Source organism: Sycon ciliatum, chromosome 1 (genome assembly GCF_964019385.1).
Source record: "Sycon ciliatum chromosome 1, ocSycCili1.1, whole genome shotgun sequence".
Taxonomy (NCBI): domain Eukaryota; kingdom Metazoa; phylum Porifera; class Calcarea; order Leucosolenida; family Sycettidae; genus Sycon; species Sycon ciliatum.
The window spans coordinates 66738491-66757025 of NC_088643.1; the positions used below are offsets into that span (position 1 = coordinate 66738491).

General features: G+C 48.7%; 1 protein-coding gene across 1 annotated transcript in view; it reads right to left on the minus strand.

The window, feature by feature from the left end:
• Positions 1-18535, minus strand: part of LOC135804983 (uncharacterized) — a 30650-nt gene that overhangs the window by 5798 nt on the left and 6317 nt on the right. Inside the window, exons 4-23 of the mRNA XM_065318967.1 lie at positions 16473-16628; positions 15341-15463; positions 14545-14646; positions 13451-13888; positions 12777-12945; positions 12433-12572; positions 11990-12182; positions 11330-11559; positions 10325-10432; positions 9471-9644; positions 8934-9104; positions 8117-8272; positions 6654-7751; positions 5707-5875; positions 4616-4935; positions 4250-4387; positions 3583-3798; positions 3083-3181; positions 2338-2511; positions 687-914 (exon numbers count right to left, since the gene is read on the minus strand). Coding sequence (XP_065175039.1) covers positions 687-914; positions 2338-2511; positions 3083-3181; positions 3583-3798; positions 4250-4387; positions 4616-4935; positions 5707-5875; positions 6654-7751; positions 8117-8272; positions 8934-9104; positions 9471-9644; positions 10325-10432; positions 11330-11559; positions 11990-12182; positions 12433-12572; positions 12777-12945; positions 13451-13888; positions 14545-14646; positions 15341-15463; positions 16473-16628 — 4602 coding nt within the window. The remainder of the gene's footprint in view (positions 1-686; positions 915-2337; positions 2512-3082; positions 3182-3582; positions 3799-4249; positions 4388-4615; positions 4936-5706; positions 5876-6653; positions 7752-8116; positions 8273-8933; positions 9105-9470; positions 9645-10324; positions 10433-11329; positions 11560-11989; positions 12183-12432; positions 12573-12776; positions 12946-13450; positions 13889-14544; positions 14647-15340; positions 15464-16472; positions 16629-18535) is intronic.

Sequence of the window (18535 nt, forward strand, 5' to 3'; positions counted from 1 at the left end):
ACCAAATCATGCTTGTTCTCGGACTGTTTTATGTTGTCTTTTCGACTTTTTGCCGGGGGGGGGGGGCTTTTAATAATAGCTTGCATGCCGTCCTACCGGTAGGACCCAAGAAATCGTGCTGCAAAAGTGCTTTTGGTTGAGAAATTTCTTGAAACAATTGTTGAGACGAGGTCTTCGTCAGGCAAAGTAATGGCACAAAATGCAAGGCTATGTCCAGTGCATTGCATATGCGCAATTTTATCAATTGTCAAAATGGCCGCACATACCCCTGTCGGAGCGCTAGCAACTCTGTGCAAGGTGAATTTTGACCATGGCACATCAATCGTGATGAGGTCCTAATGTTTCTATTAGCCTGCCAAGGCAGTGGAATGCATAATTCCATACACTGTTTCCATGGTTACCATAGACTGTTACCATGGAATTTTGTAGTATGCTTTGTCCGATCACGTCTAAAATTTGTGGACTCCTTCATTAGCCCCTGAGCAACAGTTTAGGGTCAAGTTTTAGGTCAATGTTAGAACAGAGGCCGTGCAGCATGTCTGTGTATGATGGTCCTACCGGTAGGACCGAGGTCTATGCAAGCTATCATTAACCGAGCTGTACCATGTTCTCCAACAGCACGGACACGATAACAATTAATAGTACCCTGGTCCAAACATGCAGAATATGCGCACACGGGTACTCACTTTCTCCGTGTATGGCACACGTGACTTGGCCGACACTTCCGGTGCCATGTAACCTTTCGTGCCCTGTGGATCCTTGATGCCGGCTGGCAGGGCGAAGGTGGCGATGCCATAATCCGCCAGCTTCACCAGAACGCGGCCGGGCGTCAGGGACCAGACGAGTATGTTCTGCGGCTTCAGGTCCCGGTAGATTATGCGTAGATTGTGCAAGTAGTCCAGAGCATTGGCTACCTGCGACCAGATGCAATGCAGACCACATACACACACATGCACACACATGCACACACACACACACACACACCTTGACCTTTGACCTTTGACGCCCATCGCCGGAGGCGATGATAGCAATGCTACGGCAGAAGCCATAGCAACTTGTGCTGGGATTGCACCATTCAACAGCTTGCAAGGCTGAAGAATTGACCGTCACTGTTCAGCCTGGTCTACACCATGCAGCTATTTGAAGTGACTTTTTCTGGCCAGTGAATCCCTATTTTTGGTCTTTTCATTTTTTTCCCGCACACACATCACACCACATACTCCGGCATGCACTGGCTGTTGGTAACCACCCAGGAGAATGAAAGAAAAGTCCGGAAGAGTCTGAGAAAGAGAAGAAAGACGTGTGTGACCATAATCGTCGGGAATCGAACCCGCAACCTACCGATTGGAAATCGCTGCACATACCACTGCACCATATGGGACACCCACCCACACACACACACACACACACACACGCACACACACACACACACACGCACACACATACACACATACCATGGTCAAACTGGCCATCATCCGAATGGAACATTTACTACCATGAATTCCTAGTGCGGACTACATGTGTTTGAAACTAAAGACGAACACGTATGTCAATTATGCAACGATGGATAGGCGGACCACACAACTTATGGCCATTGACAGTTTGATCAAAACAGAAAGATATATTCGGAGGTGCTAAGATATGTCCGTCACGACCAGCAAGGGAGTCAAGCCAACGTAAGGTGCTCGTTTGCTCTGGCCATGCAGCGGGAAACTCATTTCACGGGCCCAGCCCGGAGAATGTTTGTGCATGGTGAATGTATGTACTGGTGCATGTATAGCGTGTGGTTACGGGCCAGCCGGGCCAGTATGAGTGCCGGTGCAGGACACGCAAAAGCAATCACGCAAAGCGCAGGGTCACAAAGGGCACTACTAGAATTGTGGATTTTCTCTCTGTCTCTACCATGGCTACTTTGTAGTTACTTTTCGCCATTTGTACGCAAAATTCCCGGCCAGTGAAATCCGATCCCTCACTTGAGCATGCCACAAATCGTTCTTGGTTAACACCATACGCACACACGCACACTGACCCGAGCTCCGCAGCATACACACACACACACACACACACACTGACCTGAGCTCCGCAGCATACACACACTGACCCGAGCTCCGCAGCATACACACACTGACCCGAGCTCCGCAGCATACACACACTGACCCGAGCTCCGCAGCTCAGGGCATTGATAGCTGCTCTGCTCGGCGCAGGTGATGTGCCAGGGATAGGATTCACCGGCCTTCATTCGTACATGTCCAACAAACACACTACGCAGCAGCAGCAGCAGCAGCAGCAGCAGCAGCAGCAGCAGCAGCAGCAGCAGCAGCAACAGCAACAGCTTACCTGGAATAGAGCTTTGTGTGCAATGTTGAGTGGCACACCGTAATTGTGAGTGGTACGCAGCACAGAGCTCATGCTACCCATTGGGGCAAGTTCCAGTACCAGACATAGTGGAGATATGCATACGCCGATCAGCTTCACAACATGCTCCTGCTTGAGCTGATCCAATGCGGACACCTGCATTACAGTGAATCAAGTGAGAGAGAGAGAGAGAGAGAGAGAGAGAGAGAGAGAGAGAGAGAGAGAGAGAGAGAGAGAGAGAGAGAGACAGAGAGAAAGAGAGAGAGAGAGAGAGAAAGAGAGAGAGAGAGAAAATCTGTGAGCACATATTGGAACATGACTGGTAACCCAATGTGTATCAGCCTGTGGTAAAATGTCTGCAAAGGTTGTGATGGTGGAATTAAGAATGAGGTATTGGTATTGTTCCAAAAGCGGCAGATACCAGCTCCTGAAAGACATCCATACAATCATAGCGAGACAGTGCGCATGACACAAGTCAGTGTTGTGATATCCTGGAAAGTGAAATGTATGGAATACATCCTCTAGTACAAGGGCATTATTCAGCCCAGGGCCTGTCACCCTCATCTAACACGGTAATCTTGCAAGCTAATCACATCCTGTCCCATACAAGCAGGTTTGCAAACCCTGCCTCCAAATGCACATGCTTGAAGTGCAGTCTCCTGGCCTCACTCTCACACTAACTATACCATCAGCATGCAGAGTGAGCGCTGGTGCACACACACAGTACCTCGGTTCTCAGCTCTTGGTACGGTAGAGTGCGGCTGTCCTGTTTGGGAGTGAAGACCTTCACTGCTACCTGGCGACCTTGGTATGTGGAGCGGTAGACCTAGTAATTTGCATCAAGCAAGACACAAACACGAGTATCCATTGTAGCCGCTGAGCGAAGTAACACGTGTAACATTGCACAGTTAGGCAACATGCATGCATATGCAATACAATCATACTCTCATACATGAAAATAACTTTTCACCAGGAAGTAAACCCACGCGTTCTAACATTCTGACTAATGGAATTCCTTCTTTTACACAGACACCTATGGTGTCCCCAATGCCCCTTGTGTATCATGTACTGAAAAAACGACAAGATCACTACAGTATCTTTTCAGCAACGTAAGAACTTCAGGAACGCGTCTCAGAGTAGGCCAGCCCATTACACCCCTTTGGAAACCAGTCCATACCAACCACCACTGTCACCTTGCCAACCACCATTGTTACCTTGACGACTCACCTGGGCAAAGCCTCCATCGCCGAGCTTGTCTTCATCGGACAGTCGCAGGTTGTCATCAAAGTCGTCTGCATCCAGCAGCAGGTCGCAGGGCAGGTCGCACAGTAGCACGTCCGGCGCCAGTGCTTTCATCTCAATGGCGCCGTGCAACGGGCAGTGCGGCGACTTGCTCGCCGAGAATGCAGCGCTCATCAGCCGATCAAGATCAAACATGTGGGTCTAGAAGATTGCAGCATCAGCATCAGCATCAGCATCAGCAGCATCAGCACCAGCATCAGCATCAGCAGCAGCAGCAGCAGCAGCAGCAGGAGGATAAGAACACATGGATGACACACACCACCGCAGCACTCAGAGGAGCACAGTGAACGGAATACGCTTTTTAATTTTTTTTAAAGTCCACATGTTAAGTGACTAGGCTTAAAAACAAGCTTCAAGTGTGCTAAGCAGGATTGCAAGTCTAAAGGAAGGTGGACTCTCATAAATTAGCAGAGGTCTAGCTGTAGAGGTCTAGCTGTAGAGGTCTAGCTGTAGTCTTGTAGAGGTCTAGTTGTAGAGGCTTTGGCCGTAAAGTACATAGCCACACAGGTGCAAGAATAACATCTTTTTCAAGCTCTGCTAACTCCAAACTGACAGGTAGCTTGTTTCACAAGGATAACAGGCGCGCGCTCACCTGGCTCGGTAGGAATCTGTAAGACTCTGTCAAGTCTACGCGTTCGGCCACGCATCTCGGACACGGCACACACCGATAGACATTGCGAAACAGGCCAGGGAACCAGTCTTCTAAGATGCTGTCAGTCAGGTAGGTTGCCTGCAGTCAACGACACATCATAAATAGAGACAAAGATATTTTCCTCCATGCCTGCAAAACTCATGCTGAAGCAAAACAAAACAAATCACCCTTTCAACAACACACTGCCAGTGTTTATCAAAGGTGAGGTAATGCCAACAACAACATCAGCAGCAGCAGCAGCAGCAGCAGCAAAACATGACACACAGTACACGAGTGCTGCACCTGAAATGTAAACAAATCTCCTACCTGAGCCAACATACAGCACTGTAGCTTCTGATGTCCCCACACTGCCATCTGCAAGCCACTGTTCTCGTGGCCCGGGAGCTGCTCCAGGCGAACCTCCACAAACGTCTTGCCACGAGAAGACCTTCTTGCCGCTGCCGCCGCCACCACTGATGGATTTCGCGAGGAGAAATCTGGCAGGCTGATGTGGACAGCAATGCCCGTTTGCCATGCGCGGATCACCAAGTGTACCTGACTAGCGGAGATATACTCATCGTAGCGAGATTCGTCCTTGATGCACTTCAGCAGGGTCAGCAGGTACGGACTGGCAAACATGTCATTGCCTGTTGACAAATCACACATAATATTACGTCATGCCTGTGAATTAAAGAAAGGTGAAGGTACTGTACAAATACAGACTGTATGGAAGTAGAGCACGCACAACAACCCTTCAGTAACATTATTTGTGACGGGTACGCATGGTATCTGAAGCACAATCACCACCAGCAGCACCAGCAGCACCAGCAGGATCACCATTCACATACTGTGTTTTACCGGTTGTAAGTCGACCCCCTTATCCGGAGGTCTCAATTCTGCGTTTTAAAGTTATCACCCAACGAAGCACTACTAACGACTCCCTGCTACTAACACATCAACAAATCATGTAAACATTCCTTATTGGAGGGTATAACGTCTCACTCCTTTTAAAAAAGGCCAATAAACTGGCTAACATGTGTACACATGGTACACTCGTGCATGCAGTGCAGGTCATTTTTTTAAGATACTGATAGTTTCCGGTTATAAGTCGAATCCCGGTTGTAAGTCGACCCCCACCCTTTCTCCTTCTATGTGTAATCTGTACAACTTTAAGTACTACATAGACTGTAGTGTATACACTATACAGGCATGTGATGGCCCACACAACAGTTTCCAGCCAATGCTATAGTAAGCTATGTGCAGATGTGATCGCCTTGGGTGTAGTGGTGACAATTGTTTCCACTGCACTGTGCACGTCGTGGTGACAGTCATGCCCATTGCACTGCGCATGCAATGGTAACAGTCCTATCCACTGCACCGTGCGTGCCCAGAGTTATCGTGTTCAAGTTTTGACTTACGCCGTTGCCCAGGAGCAGCTGGTGCCATGCTGTGACTGACAATGCTGCCCAGCATGCTGCCCAGCATGGACATGGTGTCACTGGTGGCGTCGTTGCCCTCATCGTTACAGCATCCACACTGGCCAACGCCACTGTTGTCAGACGGAGGCAGGTCCAGCAGCATGAAGTCCTAAATGTTCATTGGGAGACATTGCACACATGCGCCATAATCAATCGTCAAACTGTACGTGCATACACGTGGCTGTTCAAGTTGGATGAAGGAGAAGGGAGCAAATCCGACCACAGGAGGTGAAAGTCAGGGACAAAGGAGGTTCTGCCGAGGGGAAGGGTTCAGGGAGGGGGGGGGGGGGGTGAGAGAGACCAGGTGCAGAACACCTTGTGCCTACCGTATTTCCCCGAATATAGGTCGCACCTTTTTACACAAAAAATCAAGGGTGAGAAAGGGGGTGTGGCTTACAATCGAGCATGACTTACTACTGAAGTGATCATGTCGAAAATAATATTGCTGAAACCTGAAAATGGGGTGCGACGTATAATCAAGTGCGACTTATAATCGGGGAAATACGGTAACGCTGCAGCAGCAAAGATGAATAAATCCCGTATTTCAAAGCACTTGTACTGACTGGTTTAGAGCAAGTCGTGAAACGAGTACAAATAACGGGTCACTGACTGTTCTCACATCCCGAAACAGGCACAATGGGGATTCTGATGAGCTGGACGAATTCATTCCCAGTCACGGACTTACTCAAGATATACTTGTTTAGGACTTGGCAATTGCCAAACGTCTCGAACATCTTCGCGATCAGTCTATATTATACTCGGTATAAATCCCAACTTTTTCCTCCAAGAGGATGACCAAGAGCTCAATGCAGGTTATGAACAGGCACATATAAACAGAAGGATGAGCAAAAGACAATCTGAAGACAATATGAAGACAATCTGCTTACATCATCCACATCCAGGAGTGTTCCCAAGATGTCAGAGCTGGACCTGCGCTTGGGAGCGACTGGCGTGAACATTGACTTCAGCTTAAACTTGAGCAGGGAGCCATCGGGTTCGTCACTGGCTTCCAAGTCGGCAGTGTCATCAATGCTCATGAAAACGCTGGAGTCTTGGCAGTCGACCAGCTTGCGACGAGGTTGGTTACCGGAGGAATCACCGCCCCCCGTTGCACTGGGTTCGATATGAATCTCAACTCCACTGCTCGCCGTGTCTGGCACAGCATCTTCAGTGGCTATATGACATTCAGCACTGCTATTGCTATCATCACCATCCTCATCCTCATCACCGTCTTCCTTCGCCTCGGAAACCCGAGTCAACAAGCGTGACCTCAGGGCAAGAGCCTCCACTTCTGCTCCTTTCCTGCCTAAACTGCCACGACCAGCAGTAGCAGAAGCAGCAGAAGCAGCCGAGGCAGGATTGGCAGACCCATCAACAAAGTCACCAGGCAAGGGTGTCGGTGCTGAGTTACGCAGAACCTCAGGCTCCAGGTCAACAGCAGCTGACGGCATCATCGTTCCCTTCCTCTCCGTGAAGAGCACGATCAAAGAGGAGATGAGCTTGCTCCAGAAGCTGCTAGGCACATAGGGTAGCTGATACTGTCGAACCAATGCCTCAGAAAGAGGATACCTCATGGGTATTTGCTCAGCCGCTGAACTGCTGAACGACTCCGAGGAGGACGCTGCAGTGAATCCCATCGTGCCAACACTCGGCGCACTTTCCGGCAACAGTGCAGGAACCAGGAATGTGCTGTGCTCGCTGTTCAGAGCAACGATGATGTGAAAGTTCTCCAGCACGTTGAGCAGTAGTGTGTGGCACTCGGCCGGCGCTCGCCAGCGAAGGATGCGCGGCATCCAGCGTGAGCGAAGCACACCTTTCCGCCGCTTTTTCAGCAGCGACTCGTCATCCGCCGACGAGTCCAGATCGATGATACAGGCAATCGTGTCGTACAGCCACTGCGGGTCGATGAAGATGTAGTCAGGCAGCTGTCCCTGGGCATCAGCAAAGTGCAAGAGCAGTCCCGCCTCGTGCAGGAACCTGGTGGCCTAGCAACAACACAACAACCAGGAGCAGAACAGAAGCAGGAGAAGACACAACACCATAATTATTAGAAAGCCAGTGTGGATAGACTCAGAATATAGAATAGCGGTGCTGGTTGCCAGCACCTCGAACCCGGCACGGAAACATTACTACTCTGTGATGACAGCAGCTACAGCTATGACTAGTACATCTAGAGTTTCGGAATACACTGGAGTCTCAACCGCACTCTAGTGATTGCATCTCACTACAAGTACTGTTCTTGGAAGTACAGCCAAACATGCCCTAGATCAGGAACTGAAAATCTGTCCAAGCTATTGCCAGATACGTTTGATGCTACTGCAGCTGCTACTGCTACTGTAAAAAAACTTACCTCTAGGAGGCCACTGATGTCATCAATCTGACAGTTTGCTTTCTTGGCCATGTCCCAAAATGCATTGATCTCCATGACGGCTGGCAACTGCTTATGGCGCTTCTCCTTTAACTTTTCAGCAACCGCGTCTTGCAGAATGATATAGCTTCTCGGCACCTGATTCGTCAAAGGCACCGTGAAATGGACAGTGGCAAACGTCACCATGTGTCCAGGATAAATAGGCACACCATCAAGCACAGAATGGGTGTGTGGGTGGCAAGATGGTTAGAGCATTGGCTTTCCAAACATGAGGTCGCTGGTTTGATTGCCAGTTGATGTGATGACACTAACCACCCCCCAGGTGACCCATCTGAGATTGGGTGCCTACCCGACTTCGGTTGGGTGGGGGGGGGGGGGGGGGGGCACAGGCGACGAGGGAGAGGAGATGAGTACCGCCTTTGCCCGGTTGAGATCATTGAAAAAAGAGGTCACTAACACACCTCCTCCCACCAGTATGGTCAAAATTGACAATGGGCTACCTATACCCTTTTTTATATTTTTTTACCAAAGGCAGGAACAGAGCAAGCATGCTGCGTTGTTTTCAGTAGGGTATGCACTAAGGAAGCTGATATCCATACACGTTGAGCGAATTGTGACTGGTGCGTGCATGTATACGCAGAAGCGGAATACGCTACAGCCCAAATTCAGAGTGTTCACTTTCCAGTACCCCTCTGCATTCTCCTACCTCTGCCCGACTTTTTAAATTTAAATCTACACTGCATGCAAGGTGAATGTATGCAGTGTGTGACAAAGGACTTTATGCGATTCGAAACACTACCTGATGTTTTAGATAAGTGTCGTCCCTGCTGGTGGCTTGTGGGCTCCGTACTGTCAGAGCCGTGTTGAAAATCCGCTTGCGCAGTTCGCTAAGACCAGTGTTACTTGGTGATGATGAATGAAGGCTCATGTAGACACTGTCGACGATTGCTGGTAGGCCTTTAGCATTCAACTGTGCAATGTCAAGATCACACAACACACACACACACACACACACACACACACACACACACACACACACACACACACACATACACACCCATGTGCAAACAAAAACACACATACACACCCATGTGCAAACAAAAACACACATACACACACACACACACACGCAGAGTCGAAGTGATGGTGATTATATTATTTACTAATATTTGGTACTCGAACTTCCACTAAGAAAACCTGCTCTGGGCCGAATGCTTCGCTATTTGCTAGATGGGAGCAAGCGAATGAATGCAGGCACTTGATTTTAAGGAAAATCGCTAAAAAGAAATTGACGGGAATGTTCTTGTCAAGAAATGGCCCACGAACGTTTTCTTACCAATGCCTGTCCATCGTGATACGGGTAGACACTCTGCACAACGTCTTCCAGCGCGGTGATGTTCTCCGTGCTATGATCATCGCAGTGGGTTGCCACTAGAATGACGGGCGCTTTGGGAGCCCTGGCCTGGATGCTCAACAGCCATGGCTTCAGCGCCAGCAGACCAGTCTTGCCCTGGTGGATATTCACACAGAAAGGGAACAAAAGACTACTATTATACTGGCCATTCACAGTGGCTCTCGTATCCCAATACCTTACTCAACCGGGCACCTTGCAGCCAGGTACTCACAGTCAAAAGTTGAAGTGTACGCTTCTCGTTGGCTGAAACATTGAAATAAACAAGAAGCATTGTCCTCTCGAAGAACAAACATCTGTGATGCATGTTTTTTTGTGGCTGTCCGCAGCCAACCCTGCACTAGTTATGGCTGATGTGAGGTGTGAGAAAGAAGATCTCTTCCTTCTAGTGGCGGTCAGCTGAACAATCTGACCCGCATAAAGTGTCCTAGCCCTTAGCTCCTACTGTGGAAACTTGTGCTCGATCTTGGTTCAGTGAGCCCAGCTGAACTGAGTGAACACGACGTGTCATATTCACTATGGTTGTAGTGTGTTGTACGTACATGTACATGTACCGTTTTCCGGAGTATAAGCCACACCCCCCCCCCGCCCTTTTTTTCCAACGAAATACAGACATCTATCCTATTTTATCACAATTAATTTGATCATCGGAGTATAAGCCGCACCTACCTTTTTTGGGGTGAATTTTGAGTGTTCAAAGTGCAGCATATACTCCGGAAAATACGGTACCTAACTCTTTGAGGCAGCGGGTGCACTGAAGAGTGTGCGAACAGTCTTACCTGATGAGCATTCCAAACAGCCAAGTAGACAGCCCGGTGCGACATGAAGCACTGGTGTGTGCTGTGGAACACCTCCTGGCCGGCAAAGTCCACCGCGTGGAAGGTTATCTAGGCACATCAACAGAATATCGGTATACACCACATCAACAGAACATCTGTGTACATCACATCAGCAGAACACAGTGCCACAGCCACGTATGGCAACTGGAATTCCAGTCAACGACAGAAAGGGACACTGGCTCTGATGTGTCGAATATACAACAGCCTATGCCATCACAAACCCAAGTGATCTCTTCACTGCAAACCTGCACACTTTCAATCAAATTTTCGGCCAGGAGCCATCATCAGGATCAATGTTACACAGCAGAACTTCCGTATTTATGGTGGTTTAGCGTGTGCGCTAAGCCCTGTTAACGAACATGGAACATCTACCACTCATACCTAGCCTGATGATCATGCATCCTCTGATTGTAATGTCATGCTGTACATGCGCATGCGCATTCTGCGCACCACTCTCCCGCGCGTGCTGTTCAAATCTTGCTTTGCAGAAAACTCCTTTGTTATTTCTGTTGTCCGACGACTTGAGTGTTCACAGGTTTGTCTGTCAGTTGTCATTTTTTTCATTTTCCTGCACTCCTTTCACCTGTCGATGTACATGCCGAGGACACGGAGCACCACACGGGGTGCAAGCGCTGATGAAACTGACGGTCCCCCAGCTCTCTACCCGTATCCACCACGGGCCGTGATTTTCAAGAAAATCCGAGAGCGAGGTCCCGTGTGAGCTGTGGGCACAGCTCCGCCAAAGCAGACCAGATGGCTTCTCCTGCGCCGCCACAACCAGCTCCCCTCACCTTGCACGGCAGTATCTTGTCGTCCTGGATCAATGGTATTCCTTGCTTTATCAATTATTGGTGCTGTCCTCTTTCCAATGAAATTTTGCACTGAAATATCCTGATGGGCACTAAAGAAAATATCCACATCACGACCAAATTACGCACTACATACCTCATGGGATGCTCCCTTCGGCTTCAAGGAGAAGTGGCACGTGCGCAGACCGGCTTTCTGAGAACTCGTAGATGGTGCGTGCCGTAGTTTCAGGTTGCTGATGTCCTGCAGGCAGGCAAGCAAGCGCGACTTTCCCGTGCCCACGTTGCCCAGGACGAACAGGTTCATGTGAAAGTAAGACACAGACTTGTGAACTTCTCTGTAGAGATGCTCTCGAATAGCTCGAACTCCTGGGCGGGAAAATATCAGAAGGAAAGGCGAGTATTAGTCATACCTGTACTTGTAGTACTATATTTCACACAAACTACTGTACTTGACTGATTGAGTTCAGTTGAATGTGTAGACAGAATGGATAGTTGGTACAATTATGTACTATGCTCGTGTCTGGTTTTTAAGTTAAATTCTGCTGCTGAGGTTATTTTTCATTGCTACCAGGCTCTGTCTCATTTCTCTGCACTGAGCTGAGGAGTCTGTAACGAACAAAACAACACAGTCATCAGGCTGCATACACTACAGTGGAGGGGCACCCGTACCTCGAAAAAAAAAGAAAGCACAAAATAGTTGAAAATACCCTTTTAGAAACATGCTATGGTTCACCATCCAACAACACTTCCTCTTTTCAAGATGAGCACGCAGTAACAGTTCCAAGACATCCCTTACCGCCATCCAGAATCTTTTTGTTCGGATAGCAAACCCGATCTTGGTCTATCTTTAGCGTCAGCAAGGAGCGGCAGTTGGCGAGTTCCTTCGGCAGACGTTGAAGATTGGGACATCGGATATCCAGCACAGCAAGACCAGGCAGCTCCAGGATCCAAGGGGGAATGGTGGTGATTGGATTGGCACTGATGTTCACCTAGGAAGTGGTGCAGTTCACAGCAAAGAATGTAAAACGGAAAAAAGAGACTGTGAAACACAATGACTACAGGCACTACATTATGACTGGAACACCGTGAGTACGCCTTTTGGAGCAACTACAATGCGCGTAGAGCCAACTGACAGCACGGGGTGCCATCGAATCCTGCTTGCCAGTCTCCGACACACTGTGCATGTGCTGGCAGTTGGCAGACTCCATAGCTGCAAACTGACCTGCAGTGCTTACTCACCCGAAACAACCGCTGTACCGCCAGTCCCCCAGACGATCTTCGCTTGGCCTGTATGGCTGGACTGAGCTTGCGAGTAAAGTAGGATGCTGCGGCTGAGGATGCTCCAGGTAATTTGTTTAGAAGAGATCCACCTTCTGACCCTGATCAGAAGAAAAAGCATTTTAAGAAATGAGAGAGCAAAAGCATAATCTGATGCTGCAACACCAATGATTTACACCTCGTCATGTTCGTCATGTTCGCATCCAGGTATTCCGCATCGACCATAACAAAAATAACATTATTTCAATTGTGACAGAGAAGAGAGGACATTGTGCTATTTCTTACTACAAATGCAATCTTCTAACCTTTGAGGAGATTCTGGGACAGGTCCAGTGAAGACAGACTGTCACACTGCCACTCCTTGGCATCCGGCAAGGAAGAGAGCAAGTTGTCGTAGACAAGGATCGTTTTCACTGTCTTCATCTGAAAGAGCTCCACTGGCAGCGATTTCAGTTTGTTATGAGCCAAATTGACCTACGGGGACAAGGAACAGGAAGAAAGTCACTACTTTCAGGCTACAAATGTTGGATATACAAGTGCTAGATATGCAAGCACACATACCGGTACAGTGTACATAGTGTATGTTGAGATAGCCCGGTTTCTACATCTATTCCAGATTATTGCCAAAACCGCAAGAACCGGAACACTGGCATAGGAGCACACCAAGCGCTCTACAAACAAATGCTACGAATAATCGGCTTTGCTACCATGGAAGCAAACCAGCCTGATCTGTGAAGGGCACAAAGCACCTTTACTTCAAGCAAAGGACAACAGCATGGCTTCAACAGCATGGTTTCAGCAGCATGGCTTCAACAGCATGGCTTCAGCAGCATGGCTTCAACAGCATGGCTTCAACAGCATGGCTTCAACAGCATGGCTTCAGCAGCATGGCTTCAACAGCATGGCTTCAGCAGCATGGCTTCAACAGCATGGCTTCAGCAGCACTTAAATAACACAGTCAATGGTAGTATCAACTGACCTCGGTGACGCCGACAAAGTGTGCCAGCCAGGGCCCGTGCAAGATGTGCAGGTTCAGGCGGCGCCACTTCAGCTCCCCGTTGCTGCGCATTGGGTAGTACTGGCGCAGGATCTTGCCCAGCAGATCGGCGTTGTAAGATCCTTCGGTGGCGATGCGGCGCATCATTGACAGTTTGTTGAGCGAGAACAGGTAGGTGAGCACATCCATGCTGTCTGATACCGTCTGCTCTGGAAGTGTGTCCTGTTGGGACAGTGTTGACATTGAACCACTACGTTTAACAAGCGGCGACGCCAGTAGTGGATCAACAGAGCGCAACGGGCTGTTGACCGTGCCCATCTTGCGCTGCTTGACATTTGGCAGGGAATTGAGGCGAGGGATTCCACCGCCTTCTTCAAGGTTCAGCTTCTGCTGTTGCTTGTCAGACACACCACGGAAGGCCTATCAAGTGATGGGCGTGGTGCATACGAATGACACATACACGTGTACGCATGCATACACACAGACACATACGCATACAAGAATTTTAGCCAGAAGGGTAACCACAGACCTTCTGGGGGAGATGACATTTTTTTGTTGGTCTGCTGAGGAGAGGATACTCAATCACAGAGTGCAGTTCACCAATGGATTACACTGTATCATTCATGTATGCGGCGTAAATCTAGGCCAACAGGGTGAGAGAGAGAGAGAGAGAGAGAGAGAGAGAGAGAGAGAGAGAGAGAGAGAGAGAGAGAGAGAGAGAGAGAGAGAGAGAGAGAGAGAGAGAGAGAGAGGGAGAGAGAGAGAGGGAGAGAGAGAGAGAGAGAGGGGGGGGGGAGAGAGAGAGAGAGAGAGAGAGCGTGTGTGTGTGTGTGTGTTCGTGAGTGTGTGTGTGTGTGTACGTGTGCGTGTGTGTGTGTGTTTTGTGTCTTTCGACTAGGTCAGTTTTGTTGGTGGTAGCAGAGTGGTGAGGAAGAGAAGTGACCCATTGCTACAGTACACGCAGCACTTCAACAACGTACTTCTACAGCATAACAACAACGTACTTCTACAGCATAACAACAACCTACTTCTACAGCATAACAACAACGCACTTCTACAGCATAACAACAATGTACTTCTACAGCATAACCACCGCTGGAAAGCTCTTCCTCGTCCAGATGATGGATGAGGATTTTCACCAAGTTCAAGCAGCCGAGATAGCATGCTTCCTTGCCCATCTGCATACAAACAAAGACAAACAAATGCAGCGCCATGTCAACCGGGGGGGGGGGGGGGGGCAGTGCAAGTACAGAGCACAATGCCAACAATGGCGGATAAATGACTGACCCTTCCGATACGAGTCAGCATGGCATTTTCGTGGACAAACAAAATGAACAGTAGGCACGTGCAACCTTGTGGTGGGTACTGGGCATGTTCAGGACTTGCCAAGCAAATGAAAGAGGGTGTGATCACCGTATGATCATTTCATGCCATCGGCCCGCGTAAAACGGCAGCCACTGGTTGTTTTAACGACCGGCATTAAATTACACGAGTTGCCCTGACGGCACTATACTTGAAGCTGGCAGCAGCCAAACAGAAGAGCATTAGAAGTGACTAATATGCTGCTGACCAGCAAACTGACTACAAAAGAGATTTTACAGTACTGTGCGCACATCGGATGCATCATTTTCACCTCAAAATCCCACTGCTCTCTGGTCCAGTGAGATGTAGGAATCAAATGCACCTTACACTCCAATCTAGTCAAAATTGGGGGGGGGGGGGGGGAGGAGGAGGTAAATAGCATGTTACTATTGTACTATAGTATTATGTTATGCCATCAGACATTGTGCATTTTTCCGGGACAATCTCTATGGGAATGCCACTGTAAATTATTACGCAACGTGCTAAACAGCACTAAAAAATGGCACATACCTTCCTGATCCAGCCAATTCCCAGCATCTGGAAGATGAGCCTCACAAACGGGAACTCGGTGTTTCTTCCCTGAGTGGCGCAGGTGCATTCCCACCGACATATGCCACCTGCCTTCATGTGTGCCTGTACAGCAGCAGTTCAGCACAAACAGAAGGCAAAGATGCTGCAAGTGGCTGTGGGCCTGTGTGTGTGTGTGCGTGTGGGTGTGTGTGCGTGTGTGTGTGTGCGCGCGCGTGTGTGCGTGTGTGTGTGTGTTTGTGTGGGCACATGACTACATGTGTTCCATAATCAATGATATTAGAGAGGTTCCGGAGTACGACTTTTCGTGCCAAAATCCGTAGAGGCGCAACGTATTTTTTATACGTCGTTTTCGAGCAGTGAAATGTTCCGGAGTACGGAACTTGTGTGTTTGGCGTCATTGCCTAGGTTACGATCGCAAACACGTCACATTCCCGCGCTATGCTTTTTTTTATTTTGACAATTTGTACCGAAATCAAAACTTCCCGCGGAAAATCGATGTTTCTCGTACCAAATTTGTACGCGAAAAATCTTTCTGCACCCGATGACGCAAAATCTCCATACGAAACATGGTTCGTATGAAAGCCAGTCCACACGGATTCTCCGTGCCGAAAAATCGTATGGAGCACGCCTCGAAGAAATCCGTAGCGCCCACACGGATTTTGGCACGGAAAATCGTACCCCGGAACCTCTCTATTAAACCAAACAAAATTGACTCCTGGCGGTGGGGCGCTCTGGCAATACTTAAAACGGTATGAATGAATTATTCAAATAGCTGAACAAAGGAACACTCTCAGCACTAAGCGCACTGCAATCATCCATGCATGATGCAGCACTGCATTCTCATCCATGCATGATGCAGCACTGCATTGTGCTATCATCCATGCATGATGCAGCACTGCATTGTGCTATCATCATGATTATGTTGTATGCTACTTGTATACAATCATGTACATACGCATGTGCTTCACAGCAGGGCGCATGCGATTCAACAATTCTACAGCCTTGACCCGGTGTCCAGGCCTGTCAAACCAATCAGCAAGATAGCGGCGCAACGGCGTTGTAAAGCAGTGACAGTAAGTAATGTATGCAAGTACCAAGTACATGTCTTTACCTCTAGGTTGCCAGTGTCATCCAGCATAAACTCCTGCTCCTCCAGGTCATCCTTGTTGGCGATTAAAAACATCACAGGCGGTTGCTTCAGCCTTTGGCCCTTAGACAGCTGTCCCAGGAAGCTCTTTGTGAACACCAAAATATTCTGTAATGTCTCCTGGAGAATTCGAGCGACAAACGGACAGTTGCAAGGGCGAGAGACATAATTATAGGAGCATGTATGTGTGGCATGTTCTTGGTACTGCGTGTGTGTGTGTGAGAGAGAGAGAGAGAGAGAGAGAGAGAGAGAGAGAGAGAGAGAGAGAGAGAGAGAGAGAGAGAGAGAGAGACAGAGAGAGAGAGAGAGAGAGAGAGAGAGAGAGAGAGAGAGAGAGAGAGAGAGAGAGAGAGAGAGAGAGAGAGAGAGAGAGAGAGAGAGAGAGAGAGAGAGAGAGAGAGAGAGAGAGAGAGAGAGAGAGAGAGAGAGAGAGCAAACCCCTCTTGTCTTCTGCTCTAGTCTTCGGTGGATTTCTTAAGTTTATGTGCTAGAAACAAAGCTAATAAGCCCGACAGGTGATTATTTGATTACGATGGCCGCGATGGCAGCACTCGACCACCTGCATCCATTGGGATATTTCCCTGAGGCTAATACCTCAGCAACGGAGATGTTTGTTGCATATCCGGTGCTATGTACAATGTAAGTGCATGGCCCACTGCCGCAAAGCTGGGCTGAAGTTGGAAAGAGTGTAGCTGATCTACATGACTGTATAGTTCTATTGATCTATCTACGCCACAAAGCTCAGAGTAAGACAGCTGTTGGCCAGAGGCAGGGAGGATATTCATCTGTAATACTGTGAATGAGCGGGTTTAACAATGCCTGCACCTTTCTGGGTACTGTTGGAAAACAGTTCCAGGATGCTGGTCTACATCAAGTGCTCGCCGAGTCTGGAGTCTGCGGTAGTGCTACGGATAGAACAGCTACTGCTCATCAGGACAGGCAGTACAACAGAGCTATCCACTTCCAGAAAGCTATTGTGGAAGCCTGGTTTGAAGTGTGTATGCTGGCCAACAGTTTCTTTATAGTGCAAAGGTGACGAGTCAGCGTTACTTCAAGTAGAATACCGTTGCCTCATTGCAACCAAACAGGTATGCAATTAGTTACTTTCGGAATTCCCAGGAGACGTCTAGTCGGAGCCGCATCGTCATCATTAGCAGCTAATCATGGAGGGGTATTGTGACTTTCGACCACTCCCTGATTCAATCAAAGTTTGCGAGCCTGCGCCGACCTGCTTTCTCACTAGAGCCAGGCATTGGATACATAGGGCTTCAGTAAGGTCTAAACACCATGTCTCTGGGCTAAGTCCTGTCTAGATACAGTTGCTCAGAGTCAAGGCTGATAAAATGTTCATAATCGGAACAAGTGCGGAGACTTCAACAGTAGCTAGTACTACATCAGGCTTGAGGACTTCCCAGCGTTTTTCCAGCACACTTGTTCTCTCCTTCAAATAAGATACATGTACTACTACTAAAGGCCATCTGCCGATCTGGCTCTCACGCTCTGTCCCTCCACTCTTCATTTTCCGTAGTTTGGACTTCCGCTCGTGACTCGGCAGGTTTCTGGCCTCTCCGCAGTCTGTCCTCACGAAGGGGTCGCTCTGGAGGTAGTGCAGCAATAAAACGGAATCGAGTTCTTTCTGAGACGTCGACCACCTTTCGTTGTGCTTGACTCCGCTTTCACTGAGGGAAAGTATTCACACTCCAGGACCACGACTGACTTGCTTGCTGCAGCCTATGACTACACTATTTCCAATGATACATGTACTAAAAGTTCCCTCATTCAAACTCATCTCGCTATGGCATGAATCGATTTTTCTGCGTTCCGGTTCGGAAAGGAACGTATGGAACGGGAGCTTCTGCCCTCAGTTCCATCTCTCGTCGGCTTGTGCACTCAGGAGCGCAGCAGCGCTTCGGCATGACGATACGAGCGAAATCAAAGCAACTGCAGCCGAAAAACTAGCTCAGTATTCGTCAGGCAAAACTGAGTGAAAGTAAATTGGTTTCAAACTCAAAAGGTCGGGAAGTCAC